Below are 26,866 nucleotides of genomic sequence, written 5' to 3'. Positions count from 1 at the left end.
AAAGCAACAGAATACACATTCTTCTCTAGTGCACATGGAACATTCTCCAGAATAGATCACATCCTGGGTCACAAATCAGGTCTCAACCAGTATCAAAAGATTGGGATCATTCCCTGCATATTTTCAGACCACAATGCTCTGAAGCTAGAACTCAATCACAAGAGGAAATATGGAAAGAACCAAATACATGGAGACTAAACAGCATCCTTCTAAAGAATGAATGGGTCAATCAGGAAATTAAAGAAGAATTGAAAAAATTCATGGAAACAAATGATAATGAAAACACAACAGTTCAAAATCTGTGGGACGCAACAAGGCAGCCCTGAGAGGAAAATATATAGCGACACAAGCCTTTCTCAAGAAACAAGAAAGGTCTCAAGTACACAGCCTAACCCCACACCTAAAGGAGCTGGAGAAAGAACAAGAAAGAAATCCTAAACCCAGCAGGAGAAGAGAAATCATAAAGATCAGAGCAGAAATCAATGAAATAGAAACCAAAAAAACAATAGAACAAATCAACAAAACTAGGAGCTGGTTCTTTGAAAGAATTAATAAGATTGATAAAGCCCTGGCCAGACTTATCAAAAAGAAAAGAGAAAGGATGAAAACAAATAAAATCATGAATGAAAGAGGAGAGATCACAACTAACACCAAAAAATAGAGACAATTATAAGAACATACTATGAGCAACTCTACGCCAACAAATTGGACAATCTGGAAGAAATGGATGCATTCCTAGAGACATATAAACTACCACAACTGAACCAGGAAGAAACAGAAAACCTGAACAGGCCCTTAACCAGTAAGGAGATTGAAACAGTCATCAAAAATCTCCAGACAAAAGCCCAGGGCCAGATGGCTTCCCAGGGGAATTCTACCAAACATTTAAAGGAGAACTAATTCCTATTCTCCTGAAACTGTTCCAAAAAATAGAAATGGAAGGAAAACTTCCAAACTCATTTTATGAGGCCAGCATCACCTTGATCCCAAAACCAGACAAGGATCCCACCAAAAAAGAGAACTACAGACCAATATCCTTGATGAACACAGATGCAAAAATTCTCGCCAAAATACTAGCCAATAGGATTCAACAGTACATTAAAAGGATTATTCACCACAATCAAGTGGGATTTATTCCAGGGCTGCAGGGTTGGTTCAACATCCGCAAATCAATCAATGTGATACAACACATTAATAAAAGAAAAAACAAGAACCATATGATACTCTCAATAGATGCTGAAAAAGCATTTGACAAAGTACAGCATCCCTTCCTGATCAAAACTCTTCAAAGTGTAGGGATAGAGGGCACATACCTCAATATTATCAAAGCCATCTATGAAAAACCCACCGCAAATATCATTCTCAATGGAGAAAAACTGAAAGCTTTTCCGCTAAGGTCAGGAACACGGCAGGGATGTCCATTATCACCACTGCTACTCAACATAGTACTAGAAGTCCTAGCCTCAGCAATCAGACAACAAAAAGAAATTAAAGGCATCCAAATTGGTAAAGAAGAAGTCAAACTATCACTCTTCGCAGATGATATGATACTATATGTGGAAAACCCAAAAGACTCCACTCCAAAACTGCTAGAACTTGTACAGGAATTCAGTAAAGTGTCAGGATATAAAATCAATGCACAGAAATCAGTTGCATTTCTGTACACCAACAACAAGACTGAAGAAAGAGAAATTAAGGAGTCAATCCCATTTACAATTGTACCCAAAACTATAAGATACCTAGGAATAAACCTAACCAAAGAGGCTAAGAATCTATACACAGAAAATTATAAAGTACTCATGAAAGAAATTGAGGAAGACACAAAGAAATGGAAAAATGTTCCATGCTCCTGGATTGGAAGAAAAAATATTGTGAAAATGTCCATGCTACCTAAAGCAATCTACACATTTAATGCAATCCCTATCAAAATACCATCCATTTTTTTCAAAGAAATGGAACAAATAATCCTCAAATTTATATGGAACCAGAAAAGACCTCGAATAGCCAAAGGAATATTGAAAAAGAAAGCCAAAGTTGGAGGCATCACAATTCCGGACGTCAAGCTCTATTACAAAGCTGCCATCATCAAGAGAGCATGGTACTGGCACATAAAGAGACACATAGATCAATGGAACAGAATAGAGAGACCAGAAATAGACCCTCAAATCTACGGTCAACTAATCTTTGACAAAGCAAGAAAGAATGTCCCGTGGAATAAAGACAGCCTCTTCAATAAATGGTGCTGGGAAAATTGGACAGCCACATGCAGAAAAATGAAATTGGACCATTTCCTTACACCACACACAAAAACACTCAAAATGGATGAAGGATCTCAATGTGAGAAAGAAATCCATCAAAATCCTTGAGGAGAACACAGGCAGCAACCTCTTTGACCTCAGCCACAGCAACATCTTCTTAGGAACATCGGAAAAGGCAAGGGAAGTAAGGGCAAAAATGAACTATTGGGATTTCATCAAGATCAAAAGCTTTTGCACAGCAAAGAAAACAGTTAACAAAACCAAAAGATAACTGACAGAATGGGAGAAGATATTGCAAACGATATATCAGATAAAGGGCTAATGTCCAAAATCTATAAGGAACTTAGCAAACTCAACACCCAAAGAACAAATAATCCAAATGTAGAGAATATGTGCATGAACAGACATTTCTGCAAAAAAGACATCCAGATGGCCAACAGACACATGAAAAAGTGCTCCACATCACTCGGCATCAGGGAAATACAAATCAAAACCACAATGAGATATCATCTCACACCAGCCTGAATGGCTAAAATTAACAAGTCAGGAAATGACAGATGCTGGCGAGGATGCGGAGAAAGGGAAACCCTCCTATACTGTTGGTGGGAATGCAATCTGGTGCAACCACTCTGGAAAACAGCATGGAGGTTCCTCAGAATGTTGAAAATAGGACTACCCTATGACCCTATGACCCAGAAATAGCACTACTGGGTATTTACTCTAAAGATACAAACATAGTGATCCGCAGGGGCACATGCACCCGAATGTTTATAGCAGCAATGTCTACAATAGCCAAACTATGGAAAGAACCTAGATGTCCATCAACAGATGAATGGATAAAGAAGATGTGTTATATATACAGGGTGGAATACTATGCAGCCATCAAAAGAAATGAAATCTTGCCATTTGCGACAACGTGGATGGAACTAGAGAATATAATGCTTAGTGAAATAAGTCAGTCAGAAAAAGACAACTATCATATGATCTCCCTGATATGAGGACATGGAGATGCAACATAGGGGGTTAGGGGGGTAGGAGAACAATAAATGAAACAAGGAGAACAATAAATGAAACAAGATGGGATTGGGAGGGAAACAAACCATAAGTGACTCTTAATCTCACAAAACAAACTGAGGGTTGCTGGGGGAGGGCGGGTTGGGAGGGGGGAGTGGGGTTATGGACATTGGGGAGGGTATGTGCTATGGTGAGTGCTGTGAAGTGTGTAAACCTGGTGATTCACAGACCTATACCCCTGGGAATAAAAATACATTATATGTTTATAAAAAAATGAAAAATAAATAATTTAAAAAAAAACCTGAGGGTTGCTATAGGGGAGGCAGGTGAGGGTATGGTGTAACTGGGTGATGGGCATTAAGGAGAGCATGTGATGGAATGAGCACTGCGTGTTACATGCAACTGATGAATCACTGAATTCTACCCCTGAAACTAAGAATAAAGTCTATGTTCACTAAATTGAATTTAAATGAGAAGTTTTGAAAAACACAAGTACAAGTTAGACAAAATATGTGAAACATCATTTTTCAAGACACAGGATGTAAAACAAAGCTGGAAATGATCTCTGAGACATGGAAAGAAAGGAGGCTCTGTAGGAGCTTCAACATACCCTGCACTTAGTTCTGATTAACCTGCAACATAAGGGCATGCTAAAAGGCAAATATCAAGGAAGAATCTAATAGAATCCTAAACATGCCTTCTAACCAATGAATATGCTCAATTAAAATCACATACTCATGAACTAATATTGGTATGTGACAGTACTTATCTGTAAGTAAAGACATTTTCAAAGACAAGATACACAAAATGAAGCTAGCAATCAGCACTTACACATTTACAACTGATTTGATGAGAAAGACACTAATTTTGATCCCTAATTACACAAAATGTTATCTCTCCCTCAGAAAACGAATTCTGTTCTTCTCATTTCTAAACCTGCATTATAAAAAAAATATATACTTATTTATTAGTGTATTTTTACTATGTCAACTCAAAAATCTGTGGATATTTGTTTTCTCTCTTGTTACAGAAGTACATTCATCAATAAAAAAAATTTGTGGAAATTTTGTTTTTTCTCATTACATAAATATAAATAGCCACGATTTTGCCTCTTAATCCATAAATACTAAAATATTTACTCTCTATTTACAGGAAAAAGTTTTCTAACCTCTAATCTAGATCAATCTCAGCAATTCTAGGGTCTACTCAGTATTCTACAATGAGTAACAAGCTAGATCAAGAAATAGACATTCAACCATATATTTAAGGTTCCTCTGGGTTGTAATTTCACATGCACCAGACAGTCTAGATGCTAATCAGGAAGCATCACAACACAAAGGGAATCTGGGGTATGTCAGAACAGCTTCTCCTTTCAAAGGAAGTGGGTGGAACCCAGGGAGAGTGAGATCTGCCCAGCCCAGGTCCAGTCCAGAAACTTCTCCCCACTCTGCCTCTTCCTCTACTCTTGAGTAGACTGTTCTGCTGAGCTTCCAGCTGCTCATTCCAGAATCTTACAAAGGTGAATGACCAAACCACCAGTCAAAAATGCCTCCCAAAGATGCAAACCAGAACCAACTTTAACACCCTGCCATAGACTGTCCTCACATCTAGGAGGCTCTTTCCCGCCACCCTGCTTCAGCTCTAGAAGTCTTCTCTCGGTCCTCTATATTTCCCAGCCAAGGCTGTATGTAAAAAATTAAACCCTTAGAAAAGTCTAGGGGGAAACATTTCAATATTAAGTACACAGAGGCCAAGAAATACCATAATAAAACGGGTTCCAAATTGATGTCATTGATGAAACCATATCAGAGAAAATCATACCTTGCTTGGCAGCCGAGCAGCAGCATCTCGCGGTTATGAATCAAAATATATAAAAGAACGAGGAAGGCTTTTGCCCTAATGGAAGTTGAGGGGCTGTCAAGTAAACGAATAATTGTAGAGACAAAATCCTGTGGAAGACATTAAAACATTTTTTGAGAAAACATAAAATGAACAGAGCAGTCAACTATCAGGGTCAGCAATGTACAATAACTAAACATACAGCAAAAAAAAAAAAAATCAGTTACTGTTTTTGCATTCTTAATTTGTCTTGGACTCTATACTAAAATTTTAGTATGTAGTATCTCGTTCAAACCTGAAAACTATCCATAACTAGTTGACGCTATTATCCCTATTTTTTGAAAAATTTATTCACCTATTTGAGAGACAGAGAGAGGGCACGCATGATTGTGGGGGAGGGGGAGTGGTAGAGAAAGAGAGAGAAGCAGACTCCCTGCTGAGCAGCATGTCTAATGTGGGGCTCATTGCGGGGCTCCATCCCAGGACCACAGGGTGATGACCTTAGCTGAAGGCAGACTCTTAACCTTCTGAGCGACCCAGGCGTCTCAGTGTTATCCTTATTTTAAAGAGGAAAATGAATCTTGAAAAGTTAAGCGATCCAAAAAGTTGAACTGAAATCAAGGCCAGTGGGACAACAAAACCTGCCTCTTAACCACTCAACCACCCAATAGAAGTGTGGCAATAAATAACTAGAAAAACTGGAAGTTACGACTGTATGTATACGTGAACATCTGCACAAACCTCCGTTTACAGAAAACGTATCTCTAGTCTACACATTTAAGATCCTACAGATAAATAAATACCCAAAAGAAAAACCTATATTCCTGTAACATTCTGTAACTAAAGGTGTAATACAACAGAGAGGAATGCGTACTCACTAATATTAGCATTATTTTCCTTTCCAACAGATCGCCCATCATTTCAGCTGTCTATTGATATGAAAAAGGAAATGCAGACACATACACATACGCACACAGAGTTAACGAATATAAGCAGGGAGGAAGATAGAACTTTACTGTTAGCAAGAAGGCCACACAGAGCACGAGGGGAAGTTCCCAACAGTCCTGAAGAGAAGCAAAAACTGAACAGTGACACTGTTATGTCCAAAGCAAATGGAAGCAGTTCAATATTTTGGCCATGCCATGGTCCTTTTACACTGGGTGATATGTTGCCAAGCAGGAAGAATTTACATAGATAGGCATATGCTTTTATTTAAGGATGGAGATATACTTATGTATCTATACCTATGCATGAGTCTCACCTAGGTCCTGAATGAAATAATCAAGCTAATTCATCTCCTAGGGTCAAAAAATGAATCAACACTAAAAATCTTTGAGTAATATATGTTTCCACCTTTCCAGCATGTAGACAGTAGAAAGCTCATTTCTCTTCAGTCAGTTTTAGTTCTAGTTTAAACCCTGGGCCCAAGGACTACAATTACAAATATGTTTTCCACACTACCACCACCCGCCACACATACAAACACATATCCAAAACCACTCAAAGATCCACTAGCCTGAGATTGAAAAATTGTTCTGATTACAGGAGACTAAAAAGTCATGATAACTGACAGCAATTCAAGATCTGGCAACTTTGTTTCACATAAAAGAATGTTACTGGGACAATTACAAAATCTGAATAAGGCCTGTAGATGAATTAATAATGTTAAATAAGTGTTAACTTCTTTTTAAATCCATGGTTTGTTTTTAGGGAATATTCAATGAACTAATTACAAGTAAAAGAGAGTCAAAAAAAAAAAAAAAACAACGAAACAAAACAAAAAATAAAAAACAAAGGAGCATCAAGAAACAAAACAAAAAAACAAACAAAAACAAGTAAAGGAGCATCAGGTCTGCAACCTCTTCTCATATGGCCACACACATGCATACATGCACAGTAAAAGAAAAATTATAAATCAAACATAGTAAAATGCTAGCATTTGTTAAATGTGGGTAAAGGGTATACTGCAAAACTCTAAACTGCACATCCAACACTAAACTCAGAATCTACCCTAAACATGACACTCGCCCTCTAAGGATCAATTCAAGACCAAACTTAAACACCTGAGCATCTTCCTTTCTCCGCCTTCCTCTCATGTCCAATTGATCCCCAGTTACTGTGAGAGTGATACCCCCACTAACACTGCCTTATATTTCAATGCACCATTATCTGTATCTTCACTTTCTTCCAACTGTTTCACAAGTCATAGCCACAGTGATCTTCTCCAACAGCAAGTATGATTACGTTATTCACCTATAAAATATTCTCCATAGTTGCTGCAACCCTTGAGATGAACCCTTATCACAGCATACAATGATCTGGCATTTTATTATCTTTCCAAAATCACTTATCATACCACCACTCCTCTATATAACCCTCAACACTCACCCTGGGGAAATTAACCAAGAAAACAGAGAATAGTGAAAGAGATAAAGGGAATCCCAAGATGATTGCAGGTGATAGCTATAACCAGGCACAGAGGGCAGCCTAACCATACTGGAGTTGGTCAGAAGACTCCAGGGGAGATCTCTTTAAGGAGGAAAAAACTGGACAGAATACCAGATGCCTTGAAATGCAATCTAAAAGCAAAAAGTAATGTAATAGAAGCCTGCTGAATGTTGAACTAACCAAAATTTATAGACTGAGTGCATGTTTGTGATACTGTCATACCTGAAAGTAAACTCCAGACAAATCTAAGATTTAAAAAATAAACAAAAGAGAATGAAAATATCTAGAAGAGGCCACAAGAGATAAATATATCAGATATATAGATATATATATATATGTATGTATGTATTTATGCACACACATACTTACACAAGCATTTATAAGGCATGAGAAGATCCAAGATAGTTAATGGTACAAGAAAAAAATAGAGACAACATACCTTAGGAATAGAGATGCAAAAATCCTCAACAAATATATGCAGGTTGAATCCAACAATACATAAAATGTATAAATAAAAAGATTACAATCAAGTAGAGTTTATCTCGGAAATCCAAGACTAATTCAATATTTGAGTATCAATCAGTGTAATTCAGCAGATTAAATAAGAACCACATGATCGCTATGGTGAGTGCTATGAAGTGTGTAAACCTGGCGATTCACAGACCTGTACCCCTGGGGCTAATAATACAGTATATGTTAATTAAAAAAAAAAGAACCACACGGTCAAATCAATAGATAATAAAAAAGCATTTGACAAAATTCAACATCCATTCATAAAAACCCACCAAACAAGGAATAGAAGGGAACTTCCTCAATCTGTGAAAGAGTATTAGAGAAAAATTATAGCTAACATCATACTTAGAGGGTTAACACTTGATGCTTCCCCACTGAGACTGGGAATTAAACAAGTACATCCATGCCCATCACTCATAATTCCATCTTTTACTAAAAGTCATTGCCAGTGTGATAAGGAAAGAAAAATAAATAAAAGTCATTCTTTTGAAGGGTCAGGGGTGGGAGGTTGGGGGAACAGGTGGTGGGTGATGGGGAGGGCACGTTTTGCATGGAGCACTGGGTGTTGTGCAAAAAGAATGAATACTGTTACGCTGAAAAAATTAATAAAAAGGGAAAAAAATTAAAAAAAAAAAGTCATTCACACTATAATGGAAGCAATATTCTCAGAGGTTATGATTATCTATGTAGAAAATCCCAAGAAATCTACAAAAAGTTTTTACACCTTATAAATGAGTTTAGCAAGATCTGGTGCATTTCTATACACCAGTAATGAACGATGAGAAAGCAAATTTTTTCAAGTATCATTTTTTAATAACTCTAACAATAACAACAGAAATACAGGTATAAACATAACAAAATTTGTGGAGAATTGGTAAGCTGAACACTATACAACAATTATGAAAGAAAAATTTTAAAGACATAAATAAAGAGACATTTCATGTTCATCTATTAAAAAACTCAAGATAGGGGCGCCTGGGTGGCTCGGTGGATTAAAGCCTCTGCCTTTGGCTCAGGTCGTGATCCCAGGGTCCTGGGATCCAACCCTGCATCGGGCTCTCTGCTCAGCAGGGAGCCTTCCTCTCTCTGCCTACCTCTCTGCCTACCTGTGATCTCTGTGTGTCAAATAAATAAAATCTTTAAAAAAAAAAAACTTAGTTAATATGCCAATTTTCCCCCAAACTGACTTACAGATTTAATGCAATTCTAATAAAAATAAAAATCCCAGCAGGATTTTTTTGTAGATATAAACAAGCTAATCATAAACTTTATATAGAAAGGCAAAGGAACCCATAAGCAAAACAATTTGGGGAGAAAAGACAATAGAATCACATAATTATTTTTATTTTTTTAAGATTTTATTTATTTGACAGACAGAGATCACAAGTAGGCAGAGAGGCGGCAGGCGGCAGGGGCGGGAAGCAGACTCCTCACTGAGCACAGAGCCAGATACAGAGCTCGATCCGGGGACTCTGAGATCATTACCTGAGCCGAAGGCAGAGGCTTAACCCACTGAGCCACGCAGGCATCCCGAATCACACAATTATTTCAAGACACAAGAAAAACCTCAATGTGGTATTGATAAAATGACAGATACAAAGACCAAGGAAGCAGAGTTCAAAAATGGAGTCAATTAGTTTAGGACAAAGTTGCAAAGGGAACTTAGGATAAAGGACAGTCTTTTCAGTAAGTAGTGCTTATTATGGATATCCACATGCAAAACAAAACAAAATAAAAAGATATATTTCATACCATACTGTGTACCATATGCAAAAATTGCAATCATACAAAATGAATCATACAACTGAATAAAAAATGTAAAACTATAAAGTCCTTACAAGAAAACAGAATAGAAAATCTTCATGACCTTAGGTTAGAAAGTTTTTAGATATAACACCAAAAGTACAATTCATAAAAGAAATCACTGATGAACTGAACCTCATGAATATTAAAATTATCCTCTGTGGAAGACAAGACAAGCCAGATCCTAGCATAAAATATTTGTTTCCAAAATATACAAAGAACTCTCAAAACAAAGTATTAAGAAAAAACATTTTTGGGGCACCTGGGTGGCTCAGTGGGTTAAAGCCTCTGCCTTCAGCTCGGGTCATGATCTCGGGGTCCTGGGATCCAGCACCGCATAGGGCTCTCTGCTCAGCGGGGAGCCTGCTTCCTTTCCTCTCTCTCTCTGCCTGCCTCTCTGCCTACTTGTGATCTCTGTCAAATAAATAAATAAATCTTTTAAAAAAAGAAAAAGAAAAAAAAACATTTTTAATAAGCAAAATATTTAAACAGACATTTCACCAAAGAACATAGGCAAATATTCACATAAACACAAGAGGATGCCCAATATCACCACCATTAAAACAACGTAAACTGGGGCACCTGGGTGGCTCAGTAGGTTAAGCCGCTGCCTTCGGCTCAGGTCATGATCTCAGGGTCCTGGGATCGAGTCCCGCATCGGGCTCTCTGCTCAGCAGGGAGCCTGCTTCCCTCTCTCTCTGCCTGCCCTCTGTCTACTTGTGATCTCTCTCTGTCAAATAAATAAATAAAAATCTTTAAAAAAAAACAACGTAAACTGAGATCACAGTAAGACACTATGCAATTATTAGAATGACCAACTGAAAAGTGACTAGTATATGGAACAACTAGAATTCTATGAATATTGCTGGTAGAAATGCAAAATGGCATCATTACTCCAAAAAATAGCTTGGCAGTTTCATAAAAAAAAATGATTAAACACACACCTACCATATATTAGATGCAGCCACTGCAACTTGCAAGTATTTACTCTAGTGAAATAAAAATATATGTCCACAGAAAAACCTACACAGAAAAGTTGACAGCAACATTTTTCATAACAGTAAGGAAATGGAAACAACCCTTATGACCTTGAATGGGTACCTGGGTATATAAACTGTGGTATATCTACATAATGGAACAGGACTCGGCAATAAAAGGAAATGAACTATTGATACTCGCAACAACATGGATGAATCTCAACTACATTAAGTTAAAAAAAACTCTCAAAGATTACGTACAAATATAGTTTCATTTAGGTAAAATTTTAGAAAGGGTAAAACTCTGGGGCAGATAAGGCATCAGAAATTGCCAGGGAATGGGGTGGGAGGGAGGTGGTCTGCCTATAAAGGGAGCAGCACAATCTTATTCTTTGGGATGTCACTACTGTTCTATGTCCTTCTTGTGGTTGTAGTGACAGGGTCTATGCATGTGTTAATCTTCACAGAACTGTACTCCAAAAAGTAAATTGCACTGTATATATATGTTAGAAGTGATAAAAAGTGATAAAAGTGAGTGAGAGAGAGAGAGATCTGACAAACAAGAATAGAGAGCAGGAATTGTGTTTGTGTTCCTAATATACAAAGAGTTACAAAATGACTCTTCCTCACACACAAGGCAGAACTGAAGCCAAAAAGAAGACAAGGAACACTTTTCAATGCTAAAGCCCACTATTCAAAACAAACATCCACCAGTAATGAATATAGTAATGAATGCTAGGCCTTAAATAGTACAGTAACCACTTTTATAAAGTGGAAACTATAGAAGATGCAAGAAGCAACAGACTTTATCACACCACTCTCAACCCAAGACTGTCAAGAGAACAAAAATAAGTGAGAATATAAAATACTAAATGACATAAACAACAGATAAGATGTTAAAGGTATATCACCAACTTTACACTTAGATAACAGAAAATGTACCTTTTTTTCTTCAACATAAAATGTTCCTTTAAACTGACCATATAAAAGGTCACAAAGAAAACCTTAATGTAATCCATAACATAAAAAATACTTTTTTTAGATTTCATCTCTCCCCTCACCCACCTCCCCTCTGACAGCGACCCTTTTGTTTTCTTTTTGTTGCTCCTTTGTTTTGTTTCTCAAATTTCACATACTAACGAAATCAGATGGTATTTATCTTTCTCTGGCTTATTTCACTTATCATTATACCCTCTGAAGTCCACTCATGTTGTTGCAAATGGAAAGATCTCATTCCTTTTTATGACTGAGTAATATTTCTGTGAGTGTGTGGCATCATTTTTATCCATTCATCTATCAGTGGATGCTTGGTTGCTTTCATATCTTGACTGTAGTAAATAATGCTGCAATAAACAAAGATGCATTATCTTTTTGAATTAGTGTTTTCATTTTCTTTGGGTAAATATCCAGTTGTGAAATTATGAGATCATATGGTAATTCTATTTTTAATGGATCTCTATACTGTGTTCCACGGTGGTTGCTCCAGTTTGCATTCCCACCAACAGTACACAAGGATTCCTTTTTCTTCACATACCCACCACCATTTGTTATCTCTTCTCTTTTGATTCTAGTCATTCTGGTAGGAGTATGGCAATATCTCACTGTTGTTTTGATTTGCATTTCCCTGATGGTTAGTGATGTTGAGTCATCTTTTCATGGGTCTGTTAGCCGTCTTTATGTCTTCTTTGGAAAAATGTGTTTTTAGGTCCTCTGCCCATTTTTTAGTTAGATTTGGATTTCTTGGGCATTGAGTTATGTAAGTTCTTTTTGTATTTTAGATATTAACCCTTTATTGACTATATTATTTGCAAATATCTTCTTTCAGTAGACTGCCTGTTTTGTTGAAAGCTTTTTATTTTGGTGTAGTCCCAATAATTTATTTTTCCTTTGTTTCCCTTTCCTGAGGAGATATATCTTTAAAAAAAAAAAAAGTTTCTACACCTGATGTCACACAAATTACTAAGTTTTCTTTTAGAAATCTTATGGTTTTAAAGTCTCACAGTTAGGTCCTTAATCCATTTTGAGTTTATTTTTGTGTATAATGTAAGAAAGTGTTCCAGTTTTTCCAGCACCATTGAAGAGACAGTCTTTTCCCCATTGTATGTTCTTGCCTCCATTGTCGTAGATTAATTAACCATAAAAGCACAGGTTTATTTCTGGACTCCCAATTCTGTCTCATTGATCTGTGTATCTATTTTTGTGTCAGAATGGTACTGTTTTGATTACTACAGCTTTGTAGTATATCTTGAAATCTGGGATTGTGATAACTCCTGCTTTGCTCTTCTTTTTCAAGGCTTTGGGCTTTTCGGGGTCTCCTGTGATTCCATACAAATTTAGAATTATTTGTTCTAGTTCTGTGAAAAATGTTGGTATTTTGATAGCATTGCAATAAATTTGTGGATTGCTTTGGGTGTAGTATGGGCATTTTTTAAAAAAATTAATTCTTCTAATCCATGAGCATGGAAAGTCTTTTCATTTCTTTGTGTTTTATAGTTTGGAATACTAGTCTTTTACCTCCTTACTTTATTCCTAGGGATTTTATCATCTTAGGTACACCTGAAAAATGGGATTTTTCTTAATTTCACTGCTACTTCATTATTTGTGCATAGGAATGCAATGGATTTCTATGCATTGGTTTTGTAGCCAGTGACCTTACCGAATCCATTTATCAATTCCAGCAGTTTTTAAGTAGAATCTTTAGGGTTTTCTATATTCAGTATCATGTCATCTGCAAATAGTGAAAGTTTTACTTCTTCCTTACCAATTTGGTTGCTTTTTATTTTTCTTGTCTGACTGCTGTGACTTAGATTTTTCAGTACTATGTTGAATATAAGTGGCGAGAGTGATATCCCTCTCTTGTCCCTGAACTTTTAGGAAAATCTCTTGGCTTCTCACTATTGAGTATGATGTTAGCTGTGGGTTTTTTTATATATATATATGACCTTATGTTGAGCTATGTTCCCTCTAAAGCTACTTTATTGAGGGTATTTAATCATGAATGAATGTTGTATTCTGCCAAATGCTTTTTTTGTGCCTATTGAGATTATCATATGGTTTTATCACTTCTCTTATTTGATGTGATGTATCGTATTGATTGATCTGTGAGTAATGAACCATCCTTGCATTCCGGGAATAAATCCCACTTGGTTGTAGTGAATGATTTTTTTTTTTTAATGTATTGCTAGACTCAGTTTGCTAATATTTTTTTGAGATTTTTACATCTGTGTTCATCAGATACATCGGCCTGTAATTCTCTTTTTTTGTAATGTCTTTATCTGGTTTTGTTATAAGAACAATATTGAACTCAGTGAATTTGAAAGTTTCCTTCCTCTTCCATTTTTTTGGAATAGTTTGAGAAGAAATAATTTTCATTAACTTGATGCAATAAGCACCAATAATCCAAACGATCCTAATACCTGGAAATTTTTCTAATTTTCATTTATTTTTTTCCCAGTGTTCCAAAATTCATTTTTTATGTACCACACCCAGTGCTCCAAGCAATAAGTTCCCTCCTTAATATCCACCACCAGGCTTACCCAACCCCCCATGCACCTCCCCTCCAAAACCTTCAGTTTGTTTCTCAGAGTCCACAGTCTCTCATACTTCATCTCCCCCTCCGATTTCCCCCAACTCACTTCTCCTCTCCATCTCCCCATGTCCTCCGTGTTATTCCTTAAGCTCCATAAGTAAGCAAAAACATAGGATAACTGACTCTCTCTGCTTGACTTATTTCACTCAGCATAATCTCCTCCAGTCCCATCCATGTTGATACAAAACTTGGATATCCATCCTTTCTGATGGAGGCATAATGCTCCACTGCATATATGGACCATATCTTCTTTACCCATTCATTTGCTGAAGAACATCTTGGCTCTTTCCACAGTTTGGTGACTGTGGCCATTGCTGCTATGAACATTGGGGTACAGATTGCCCTTCTTTTCACTTACATCTGTATCTTTGGAGTAAAAACCCAGTAGTGCAATTACAGGGTCATAGGGTAACTCTATTTTTAATTTCTTAAGGAATCCCCACACTGTTTTCCAAAGTGGCTGCACCAACTTGCATTTCCACCAACAGTGTAAGAGGGTTCCCCTTTCTCCACATCCTCTCCAACACTTGTTATTTACTGTCTTGTTGATTTTGGCCATTCTGACACCTGGAAATTTTTTAAACACTATTTTTAAAAGCCCTATATAAACCAAAACTGAAAAACTTAAAAATAGTAAGAGCATTATGTGTCAGAACCTATGGGATATATTTAGAACAGCAGTCAGAAGAAAATACAACCTGTAAATACATTTGTAAATGAAAATGAAAGAACAAAAAATATGAGAACTAAATTCCCAACACAAAAAACTGAGGGGAAAAAAAAAACCATAAAAATTAAGAAAATCAAAGAAAATAAAGATGTAAGCAGAAGGTAATAACATAGAAAATAGAGGGGGAAAAGGTAAATGATAAATAAGTCAAATGCTGGTTTTTTGAAAAATACTAAAGTAGATAAAGCACTAAATTAATCAGGATAAAGGAGAGACAAGAAAGATTAAAAAAAGAAGAAGAAGAAGAAGAAGAAATTTAAAAATTTCTACTGCCTGGGGCGCCTGGGTGGCTCAGTGGGTTAAGCCGCTGCCTTCAGCTCAGGTCATGATCTCAGGGTCCTGGGATCAAGTCCCGCACCGGGCTCTCTGCTCAGCGGAGAGCCTGCTTCCCTTCCTCTCTCTCTCTGCCTGCCTCTCTTGTGATTTCTCTCTGTCAAATAAATGGATAAAATCTTTAAAAAAAAAAAATTTCTACTGCCTGGCTTCGGTATAATGGTGTGAAAGTGGTATTCCATGCAGAAGCAGTCTATGTTCTACTGCTGTATAAAGTTCTACTATGCAAACACAGAAAAATATATGAATCCATTCTACTCCTGAACATTTGTGTTGTTTGGACTTTGGGACTATTATGAGTAAAGCTGCTATGGACATTCTCATTTGTGTCTTTCTGTGAACAAATAACACATGTATCCACTTCTCCTGGATATATGCTTTAGAGCAGAACTATTAAGTCAAGAAGTAGGCATCTCTTTAGCTTAATCGAGGCTGTCAAATGATTTTTCAAAGTGGTTGTACTAATTTATTCTTCACTAATATATGAAAGTTGCATTACCACATCTTTCCCAACACTTGTTATTATCCATCTTTTTTATCTAACTCTGAGTTTAGAGCAAATATAATGAATGCCAATGACAGTCAATTTAGAAGGAGAAACTTTCTAAACACTTTGGTATTACTTTAAAGCCATCCAAAGTTTTATGAACAAGATAACATATCCCTTATTCCAACTTACAAGGAACTATAAAGAATTCATGGCAATGAACAAAGGAAATCTGTATTTAAACAGATACAGCTCGGGGCACCTGGGTGGCTCAATGGGTTAAAGCCTCTGCCTTCGGCTCAGGACATGATCTCAGGGTCCTAGGATCGAGCCCCACATCGGGCTCTCTGCTCAGCAGGGAGCCTGCTTCCCCCTCTCTCTCTGCCTGCCTCTGCCTACTTGTGATCTCTGTCCATCAAGTAAATAAATTAAAATCTTAAATAAATAAATAGATAGACAGATACAGGTCCCTGACAAAGAACACAGCCTAAGACTTTAGTATGAATAAGAAATCAAGAAAATGAAAATCTGCATTAACTTAAATACACTGTTACAAATGGTGAATACTCTTGCCACAGATTTTTATGTATACTGAAATGCATCTCCTTATATTTTAAACATTTAAATCTTTTAAGTACTCGTAGATTTAGCATTTATGCATTCAAGCCCAAAAGCATTATGCCAAAAATATAATTGGTGCTTTTTCTTTTCCAAGTGCCTAGGAAAGTGGCTAGATAGAACTGAAAGCTCCATAGTTTTCACTCTACTAGGCCATGAAAAGATGAATTCCTTTGATAAAGAACAACAAAAATACAAACCATGTAAGAAAACACGAGAGAAATGTATGACTCGACAAAGAAAACCATAGCTTTTGAGTGAGTGGTAAGAGAACTCAAACAACTGCAGTGGCAGCATAATATACGGACTGAGAAAGAACTTGCAATTGGGAGCCAAACAAACCGGAGTACGAACACCACATTCCTTGACAAAATAACCTCTCTAGGATCCCATTTCCTCAACTTTAAAGTAAAATGGAGATGATTACACTGACATTTTCACAGGCTTGATAAAATGACCAAAGGCTTTTTGTCCAACTTAAAAATCCTACAATAACTAAAAATACTAAATAATGTATTTTCCATACAATTACCAAAACACATCATAAAGGGCTGCAAGAACTAAAGTTTTTGAAACATGTATGAGAAACATAAATAAAACAATAAAAAGAGGAAAACAATCAGAGGTATCTTTAAGACTTTAGCAAATAAAAAAGATAAAAAACAGTCTATTCATTTATTAAGAGTCTTACTTTTCTACTTACATTAGAAAGACTCCAAACATGTTTTAAAAATTAAATTTAAATAAGGGGTGGGGGAACAGCCTTATGCTACTATCCATCTGTCAAAATAAATACATAATCTGGGAAGAAGTATTTGAAATATGTATAAATCACTTTTACCAATAAAAATTTATGAACACTCCAGTTAACTAGCAAACAACTGATAAAAGAACTCTAAGCGGCCAAACAAGGAAATAAATCATCTACTCTCACTAGTAGGCAAAGAAATGCAAATTTCAGAAGAATAAGATTCCATTTCATTGCAAAGCAGACCAGCAAAGATGAAAATAGATGGCAGCCAGTGTTGGCATGGTCAAGGGTAAATGGGTAAATCTTAAATATATCCCATATGAAAATAAGTGTTCAACCTTTCCTCCAGCTGGGAGGAAAGTGAGTTATTTTTCAAAGGCCTTAAAAACGTTATTTTCTTCTGACATAGCTGTTAAAATTTCTCCTAACAAAGTGATGAAAATGAGCTTTAAGTGCAATTATATTTGTGGTCATGTTGTTTACATGACAGAAACAAAAATAAGCAACAATTTTAGTATCCCAAAACAGGGGATTTGTTAAGTAAATCATAACTGTAGCAAGTACTGTATCTACACCACTTCCTGTTTCATTGTCTTCTTTCATAGCAAACACTAACAATGTGCTTGGGGGTGGAGGGCACTGCATTACTTCCAAGGCCAGGTCAGAAAAGGAAATGTGGCCTCTGCCTGCTTCTCTCAGGAAATACTTTTTCTTTTTAATATCTATTTATTTATGTTAGAAAGAGTGAGAGAGTGGAGGGGAGTGTTCAGAGGGAGAGTGAACAAAGTCAAGCAGACTCCATGTGGATGCATCATGAAGCCCAACATGCAGGTTGATCCCATGACCCCAAGATCATGACCCAAGCCAAAACCAAGCGTCGGATGCACAACAGATTGTGCCACCCAGTCACCCCTCTCAGAGCACTCATGGAACCCAGCCACTATGCTGTGAGGAAGCCCAGGCAACATTCAGAGGCCCACATGGAAAGCAAATGAGGCTCCCAGTCCACAACCCCAGCTGGGTGCCCACTGAATGGCCAGCAGCAACTTGCTGCTCATGTGAATGAACCATCTGGAAAATTTATTCTCCAAACCCACTCAATCTTTCCAGCTCACACAGTCTCGCCAGAATTACAGATTTGTGAGCAAAATTAATTACTTCCCTTGTGTAAGCCACTACATTTTGAAGTAGTTTGTTACAGAGGAAAGATAAGTGAAATACAGCTTAAGTATATAATGGAAGACGAGAACTTTCCAGGCACAAAAAAAAAATTTTGTACAATAGCAGCCATAATTTTAAAACATAGAAATATCCCCAAGTAAGTGATAAGGTCTACCGTATTTCTTCTTGATGTAGTGGATGCAGCCATTATTAACAACCTTGCAAAACTAAAATAATTTGTAATTTTGGTTGGGGAAAAAGAAAAACTATAACATATACTAAAAACAAACAAACAAAAATTATATATGAGATTTGTTTGTGACACAGCAACTCTGAGTCCCTTGAGAAGATGCAGTATATTACAGATAACAATTTTGGATTGAGGCCTAAAAACATCTTATGCCCTAAATAAATTCTCACTTAGTCATAACTGAAAAAATGAACAGTCTGATTCCCTACAACTAATTGCTCAGGACTCCAAATTAATCTTAAACTACATGCACCACACCTCTTAAACAGTGTTAGTCTTATTACGCTTGAGGAGGGAAGACTATAGGCTGTAGGCAAAGACTCAGTGCCCAAGATGAATAATCAAAACTACCTTTAGAGAACCAAAAATGACCTCAGGTTACTTCAGTTTGCTGTCCACTATGTATTCAGCTTTGATTTGAATTCATCTTGCCATTCAGCTCAACATGCCTAAATATTACATATGGGGAAGAAAAAGCAGAAGCTGTGTAGGTCTATAACCAAACCACAGCATTGTAAGTTCATGTCCAACAATCAGATGGTACTCGGCAGTGATTTCACAGTAGACAGATCTACCTAATGAAGAGATGATGAAATATTCAGAACACAAGAATTGGTCGAAATACGTGAAGCTTCCAGAACAAACAAAATGAAGCCATCATCAAAATTCAGCAAAAGGATAAAACATCCCTCTACTACTTCCCATAAAGACAAAACTATTAGATGAATAAAAATGATGATGAGGTAGAGAACGTCAACATTATCTCCTGCAAATCTCAAGAGGAAAAACTGATCTGCTTCAATCAACTGTCACAGGTAAAAATCAATGTGTACAGACTGGCCATCAGTGGATAATCGCCTCCAGGAAAACAACAAGAAATCACTGACACAATTTTATCCTGTTTAAAAGCAATGGAAATTTTTTTTAACAGTACTGATTAAATCTGAAATTGGTTTTGGGTTACATTTTCCTTAAAGTTGAGCCAAGTATCTAACTAAAATGTCTCACAAAACACATTTATTAATGTAGATAGACTAAAAATACCACAATACAAACTCGGGGTCTGATGAATATGCATAAAATACTATCTTTTAAATGCTTAATTAGAGACCATTGAGTCATTATGCCTAGTGACTTTCAGAAGGAAAAAAAAGAAACCTGAATAGGCTTAGCATTCAAATTTTTCTAAATTTTACATGCACAAGATTTCTCACTGATCTTTCCTGGTACTTCCAAATAACAGTGGTCTTACAGTTTCTGGTTTATTATTAATTGCTAATGTGCTATTTGGGCAAAACACAAAACCTGAAGCAACAACTTCAGTCAACCTATACTGCTAAAATAAAAATGGGCAGCAGCTATTGTCAAGATTAATAAGTAAAGGAAAAAAATTTCAGAAGGCAGTATTTCTAGTCAATAACACTCAGAAGGAAGCCGTTCTTACCAGTGAGCATGAACAAACTCACCTGTGCAATATGATATGCCTTTAAAAATTAATGTGTAAATCTTTAACCTCCAAAGCATATGAAGTCCAAAGGATGCGTTACCTGTTATCCACCTACAAAGTACTTTCGAGGTCACTTATCTTAGGAAAAACATAACCAAGGCAGATGTTTGAACCTGTGAAACTTAAGTTGATGTGAGTTTTCAAAGCTCAATTAACGGAAATACAACTGGGTTCCAGGAGTTGTTTGTTTGTTTTTTAAGATTTTATTTATTTATTTGACAGAGAGATCACAAGCAGGCAGAGAGGCAGGCAAAGAGAGAGGGGAAGCAGGCTCCCTGCTGAGCAGAGAGCCTGATGTGGGGCTTGATCCCAGGACCCTGAGATCAGGACCTGAGCCGGAGGCAGAGGCTTAAACCACTGAGCCACCCAGGCAACCCTGGTTCCAGGAGCTTTATATGCTTTCAATTTTCTAATATCAACAATCAGACAGAGTTTTTAGGGTATTTTTTTTTAAGTCACACCACTGATTTATTTACAAATCAGTGGACAAGGTTAACTTTCATATACTTAACCCCTTTTCATTGTATATACTTATATACACACATAGGCGTGTATTTACATCTATGTATGCATATGGATGGATGAAGGGAGGGAGGGAAGGAAGAGAGGGAGTGGAGGAGGGAAGGAGACAGTCACTGCAGGTTTAGAATGACATACTAATCTATCAACCTGATTCTCATTACTTAGCCTTAGCTTATTCAAACATTGTTTGGTTGTCTGCAGTTCATTCTCTGATGGAAGCCTCAGGAAGAGCTCACAGGAACTGATCTCTTCCATGTTCACACATCTACCTGTGGTTTTTATCACAAAGACCCAGTGTAATTGAATATAAAATCTTTGGCTAATGTCTTTTCTTAAAAATCGTAAATACCTCGGAGGAGTAAGTGGAGCTGAATTGTGGCATCACAGGTCACTATGGAAATGTCCAATGCCAGTGTAATTATCGTTTCTTTGTAACTGACTTGCTGAAATTCAAGGTCCTTTTGCCTAGATGCTCAAAGGGCTTTTCTTTAAAATGTCGTCTTGTTGCTATTGTAGAATGATTTTCCTAGATATACTGTATGTCCTTTTGATTTGTACATTCAACAACTCTTTTTATTCAGGAAAATATTGTCTGGATTGTAGTTTTTAGTATTTGTTCTGCTTCAGTGACTTAGTTTTCTTCTCTGTATGTTGGATTATTTTGTCTCCTCTATATCTAAGATAGTCACTGGGATGCTTTTCATCTCTCCCTTAATTTGCTTGATTTTTTTTTCACTTTTCTCCTTTCTATTCTTATTATCCTTATAAGACAAAAGTGTTAGTGCCAAAACAGATAATCATATCAAAAAATGGGCAGAAGACATGAACAGACACTTCTCCAACGAAGACATACAAATGGCTATCAGACACATGAAAAAATGTTCATCATCACTAGCCATCAGGGAGATTCAAATTAAAACAACATTGAGATACCACCTGACACCAGTTAGAATGGCCAAAATTAGCAAGACAGGAAACAACATGTGTTGGAGAGGATGTGGAGAAAGGGGAACCCTCTTACACTGTCGGTGGGAATGCAAGTTAGTGCAGCCACTTTTGGAGAACAGTGTGGAGATTGCTCAAGAAATTAAGAATAGAGCTTCCCTATGACCCTGCAATTGCACTGCTGGGTATTTACCCCAAAGATACAGATGTAGTGAAAAGAAAGGCCATCTGTACCCCAATGTTTATTGCAGCAATGGCTACGGTCGCCAAAATGCCCTTCAACGGATGAATGGATAAGGAAGATGTGGTCCATATACACAATGGAGTATTATGCCTCCATCAGAAAGGATGAATACCCAACTTTTGTAGCAACATGGACGGGACTGGAAGAGATTATGCTGAGCGAAATAAGTCAAGCAGAGAGAGTCAAGTATCATATGGTCTCACTTATTTGTGGAGCATAACAAATAACATGGAGGACATGGGGAGATGGAGAGGAGAGGGAGTTGAGGGAAACTGGAAGGGGAGATGAACCATGAGAGACTATGGACTCTGAAAAACAACCAGAGGGTTTTGAAGGGGCGGGGGGGTGGGAGGTTGAGGAACCAGGTGGTGGGTAATAGGGAGGGCACGTACTGCATGGAGCACTGGGTGTGATGCCAAAACAATGAACACTGTTATGCTGTAAATAAACAAAAAAACAAAAAAAAAACAAAAAAAAGATTCAAAAAAAAAAGTGTTAGTGCCTATTTCCCGTTGTGTTCCTTTATAAACTGTCTTCAATTATCTTCATTACTGCTTTTCCCCTTATTTTGGAATCTCTCCTAAGATAACATCACCTTTTTGTTCTTTCCTACAGCCCAGTTCTGTTTCCCTGCTCCTCTTTCTGACTTGTGCAGTTCTTCCATAGCTTCCATTCCAAATTTCCTAATTCATTTTGGTTTTTGAAAATACTAGGTTTCAAAGATTTCATATGCTTTGTGTCCATGTTTTTATTAATAATCATCCACTGTCCAGAGGGATGTTATTCAGAACCACTTATTCTTACCTTCCTGCATTCTTTTACACTATCTTTTCGTAGATTTTTTACCATAACTTTTTTGCTTTGTTGGTGTCTGAACAAAATGGATTTCTTGTAATTTTGAGAAGATTCTACTGTGGACAGTGAGGATAGGCCAAGATTAGTTGTTATTTTTGTGATTTGAGGGCTCTTTCCTCTGTTGTGACTCTGAAATGTTCACATACATGGCCTCTTGGAAGTGAACTCCACAGCACCTTCTAGGAGCTGCCGTATCCAACGTCCTCTACACGTTTTCTCTCAGGATTCTCAACAAATTTAATGTGTATTCTAGTTTTAGTTTGTCCAGCATGGAGTGGCTTCTTAGGAGAGTTTTTCTTGGGTATTTATGAGAACCTGGAAGGGCTCATGGTTCTCTTGCCCACCCTAGTCTCCCAGTCCTTCTGTACTCAACCACGCACTAGAACCTACGAAGTCTTCCCAATTCTCAATGACTAATCTAAGAACAGGCCAGGTTTTCCCCTCTGAGTGGGGAATTTTCTGCTAGAGAGTGAGTACTTGCCAGAAATTCTTGGATTTCCCAGTTGTTGGGACTGACAGAAGACACCTTCTCCTTCCCTCCCCAACCTCCCAAACAGCTGCTGACCCCACACAGCCATTCACAATTTTACTGCACTCACTTCTATTCTGGCATTGGTGGAATAACTTGATACCTTTATAAGGAGATCTGAGGAGGTGAAAAAATTCTGTGTAACAACAGCATTCTTCCTCCCCAAATCTACCCCAACAGGAACACTCTCTTATATAATGTTTACCTTTGAGTTTGTCTCAGTTTCAACAAAATTCATAGGCAAGGGGCTATGACATTGATTCTATCATCTGAATAATCCCTTCAGTAAATTATTATAATCTCAAATCAGTTACAAAGCCACAATCTCACATATGGAGTACATGGACAAATCAGCAAGCATATAAATATATTTAAGTAACTATTTCAAGTGTATATATGTATCCTACTCAAAATCCACTCTTTGCACCAGGCTGACAGCACTCTTAATAAGCACAAAATGACCAGCAATCAGATCTTTTTATACTACTAAATAAGAGCACCAAGGCCTTCCTAAACCATCAGTCCAAAACATGGACCACAGCCCAAAAGACCAAAACAAAGAAACAAGAAGGCATACACAAGAGCTGTGGTCAACCTCCCAATCTCATGAGCATACCGCAAGTACCAGTGTTAAATAACTCAAATATTTCACATAAGCAATACACCTCTTCCCTCAGAGCACTCTTTCCAATCATAATTTTCCCAGTGCTACAGAGTGCAATGTTGTCACTGAAAGTTGTACAATTCTTATGTAAATTTTTTTTCATATGTGAACTTAATAGAATGATACTTGAATCACAAAGCAGAGGGATATCTGGTAGGCTTTTAGATGGCAAATATTATTTCTGGAAGCTAAACTTCTTTAAAGAAATGTTTTTTTAATTAACTTCAAATTCTCCCCTTAACTAAACCAGTATGCCTAAAGTCAACCACGAAGGCCTGCAAATTGAAAGAAGATGACTAATTTTATGATGTTTAAGACAGAATAAAAAAAGGATAAGAACACTTGTTCTTATATCCAAAACAAGTGATGCAACTAATAACACAGCCTGTCACAGAAGACACTCACTCCCCAACTCCCTTGAGTGAGCCTACAACACGTTCCATCTCATCCCATCTCATACACTGGGTAAGGATAACTTCCTGTTATTTTTGTGGTGACATGGGGTCTCATCCCTACATCACGTTCCAGCTCATCTATCATAAAGTATGACATTACCAAGCTGCCAGAATATTTCCATTAAACACAGGTGGTAATGTTCAAAGTTCGTTGGTTTAGGAATCCGTACTATTTTCAATGAGATAATAAGGTCCCTAAAACCCTATATATTGTTGAGACTGTCTATAAAGCTTTAAGAACAAATGGGGGGGTGGAAATCCAGTCAAGAAATGGGCCAGAAGACATGAAAAGACAATTCTCCTAAGAAAACATACAAATGGCTAACAGATACATGAAGAAATGTTCAAATCACTCATCATCAGGGAAACACAAATCAAAACCACAATGAGATACCCCTCACACCAGTCAGAATGGCTAAAATTAACTGAGGACCTAACCTAACAGATGGTGGTGAGGATACAGAGAAAGAACACTCTTACACCACTGCTGGGAAGGCAAACTGGTATAGTCACTGTGAAAAAACACTATGGAGGTTCCTCAGAAAGTTAAAAATAGAATCACCTACAACCCAGCAATTACTCTACCAGATATTTATATAAAGAAGACATAGTGATTTCAAGGGGCACCTGCACCCCAATATTTATAGCAATGTCCACAATAGCCCAACTATGGAAAGAGCCCAGATGTCCACTGACAGATGAACAGATAAAGAAGATGTGGTATATTATTTGTGGAGCGTAACAAATAACATGGAGAACATGGGGAGATGGAGAGGAGAGGGAGTTGAGGGAAACTGGAAGGGGAGATGAACCATGAGAGACTATGGACTCTGAAAAACAACCAGAGGGTTTTGAAGGGGCAGGGGGGTGGGAGGTTGAGGAACCAGGTTGTGGGTAATAGGGAGGGGCACGTACTGCATGGAGCACTGGGTGTGATGCCAAAACAATGAATACTGTTACGCTGTAAATAAACAAATTTAAAAAAAAAAAAGAAGAAGAAGATGTGGTATATACACACAATGGAATATTACTTGGCCATCAAGAAGAATGAAATCTTGCCATTTACAATGACATGGATGGAACTAGAAGGTATTAATGCTAACCAAAATAAGTCAGTCAGCGTTAAGACAAGTGTCATATTACTTCACTCATATGTGGAACTTAAGAAACAAAACACATGAACATAGGGGAAGGGAAGGAAAATTAAAATAAGATGAAAATAGAGAGGGAGGCAAACCATAAGAGACTCTGAACTCTAGGAAACTGAGGGTTGCTGGAGGGGAGGTGGGTGGGGGATGGGGCAACTCGGTGATTTGCATTAAGGAAGGCACCTGACATAATGAGCACTGGGTGTTATATGCAACTGATGAAACAAAATTCTACCCCTAAAACTAATAATACAGTATATGTTCACTAAATTGAGTTTAATATTTTTTTTTAAATACATATTACAGTGTTTCTACCTTCAAGTACATTTCTAAAGACCAAAAGGAAGTTTAGACTCACAAACGATAGCAGAACTCAATAAATGTAAACTAAAAGATTTACGTATTTCATTGGTAGTCATATTATTAGTAAACACCAGATTTTTTTTTATTTTTATTTATTTGACAGAGAGAAATCACAACTAGGCAGAGAGGCAGGCAGAAAGAGAGGAGGAAGCAGGCTCCCTGCGGAGCAGAGAGCCCGATGTGGGGCTCGATCCCAGGAACCTGGGATCATGACCCGAGCCAAACCCACTGAGCCACCCAGGTGCCCAACACCAGAATTTTTTTTAAAGATTTTATTTATTTATTTATTTATTTGAGAAAGAGAGAGAGGGAGAGAGAGAGCATGCACAAGTAGGGGGAGAGGCAGAAGGAGAATGAGAAGCAGACCACTCCTGCTGAGCAGGGAGGTGGGGCCTGATGTAGGACCCCAGGGATCATGACCTGAGTTGAAGGTAGATACCCAACCAACCACCCAGGTACCCTAACACCAGAATTTTTTAAGAATTCTTGCACTTCAAAAAAAAAAAAAAAATCCCTCTGCCCTCCCCCCTGCTTGTGTGCATTCTCTCTCTCTCAACCAAACAAATAAATAAAAAAAAAAAAATCACAAATGAGTATCTATGAGATGTTACTATGGTTCTCCTTTCAGACCATACTGCATACAGGTAAAAATTATCCATGTGGTAATAAGACTATCACACCTAACACTATAGCTACAATCATTACACACACAATCTCGAGGAGAAAACTACTGAATGCTCCTTAGAGATTATCGGAAACTTCAAAAGTGAAGAAAAGGTAAATTAAAACTTGAGTTCTATAACATGAATCCTTTTAGCCAAATTATGAAACATCTCGAGGATACGGAAAAGTGATTTTAAAAA

The 26,866-nt window shown here is 37.3% G+C and overlaps 1 protein-coding gene across 2 annotated transcripts in view; it reads right to left on the bottom strand.

Annotated features, from left to right (window-relative positions):
* Positions 1-26,866, bottom strand: part of ULK4 (unc-51 like kinase 4) — a 684,359-nt gene that overhangs the window by 506,697 nt on the left and 150,796 nt on the right. For both annotated transcript variants that reach the window (XM_046001316.1, XM_046001317.1), the window contains exon 22: positions 5,094-5,221. In XM_046001316.1, the coding sequence (XP_045857272.1) occupies positions 5,094-5,221 (128 nt within the window). The remainder of the gene's footprint in view (positions 1-5,093; positions 5,222-26,866) is intronic.

This window comes from Meles meles, chromosome 4, assembly GCF_922984935.1.
Source record: "Meles meles chromosome 4, mMelMel3.1 paternal haplotype, whole genome shotgun sequence".
In the NCBI taxonomy this organism is placed as follows: Eukaryota; Metazoa; Chordata; class Mammalia; order Carnivora; family Mustelidae; genus Meles; species Meles meles.
The sequence above is the reverse complement of the archived record's forward strand: the minus strand, read 5'-3'. Positions and strand labels throughout refer to the sequence as shown.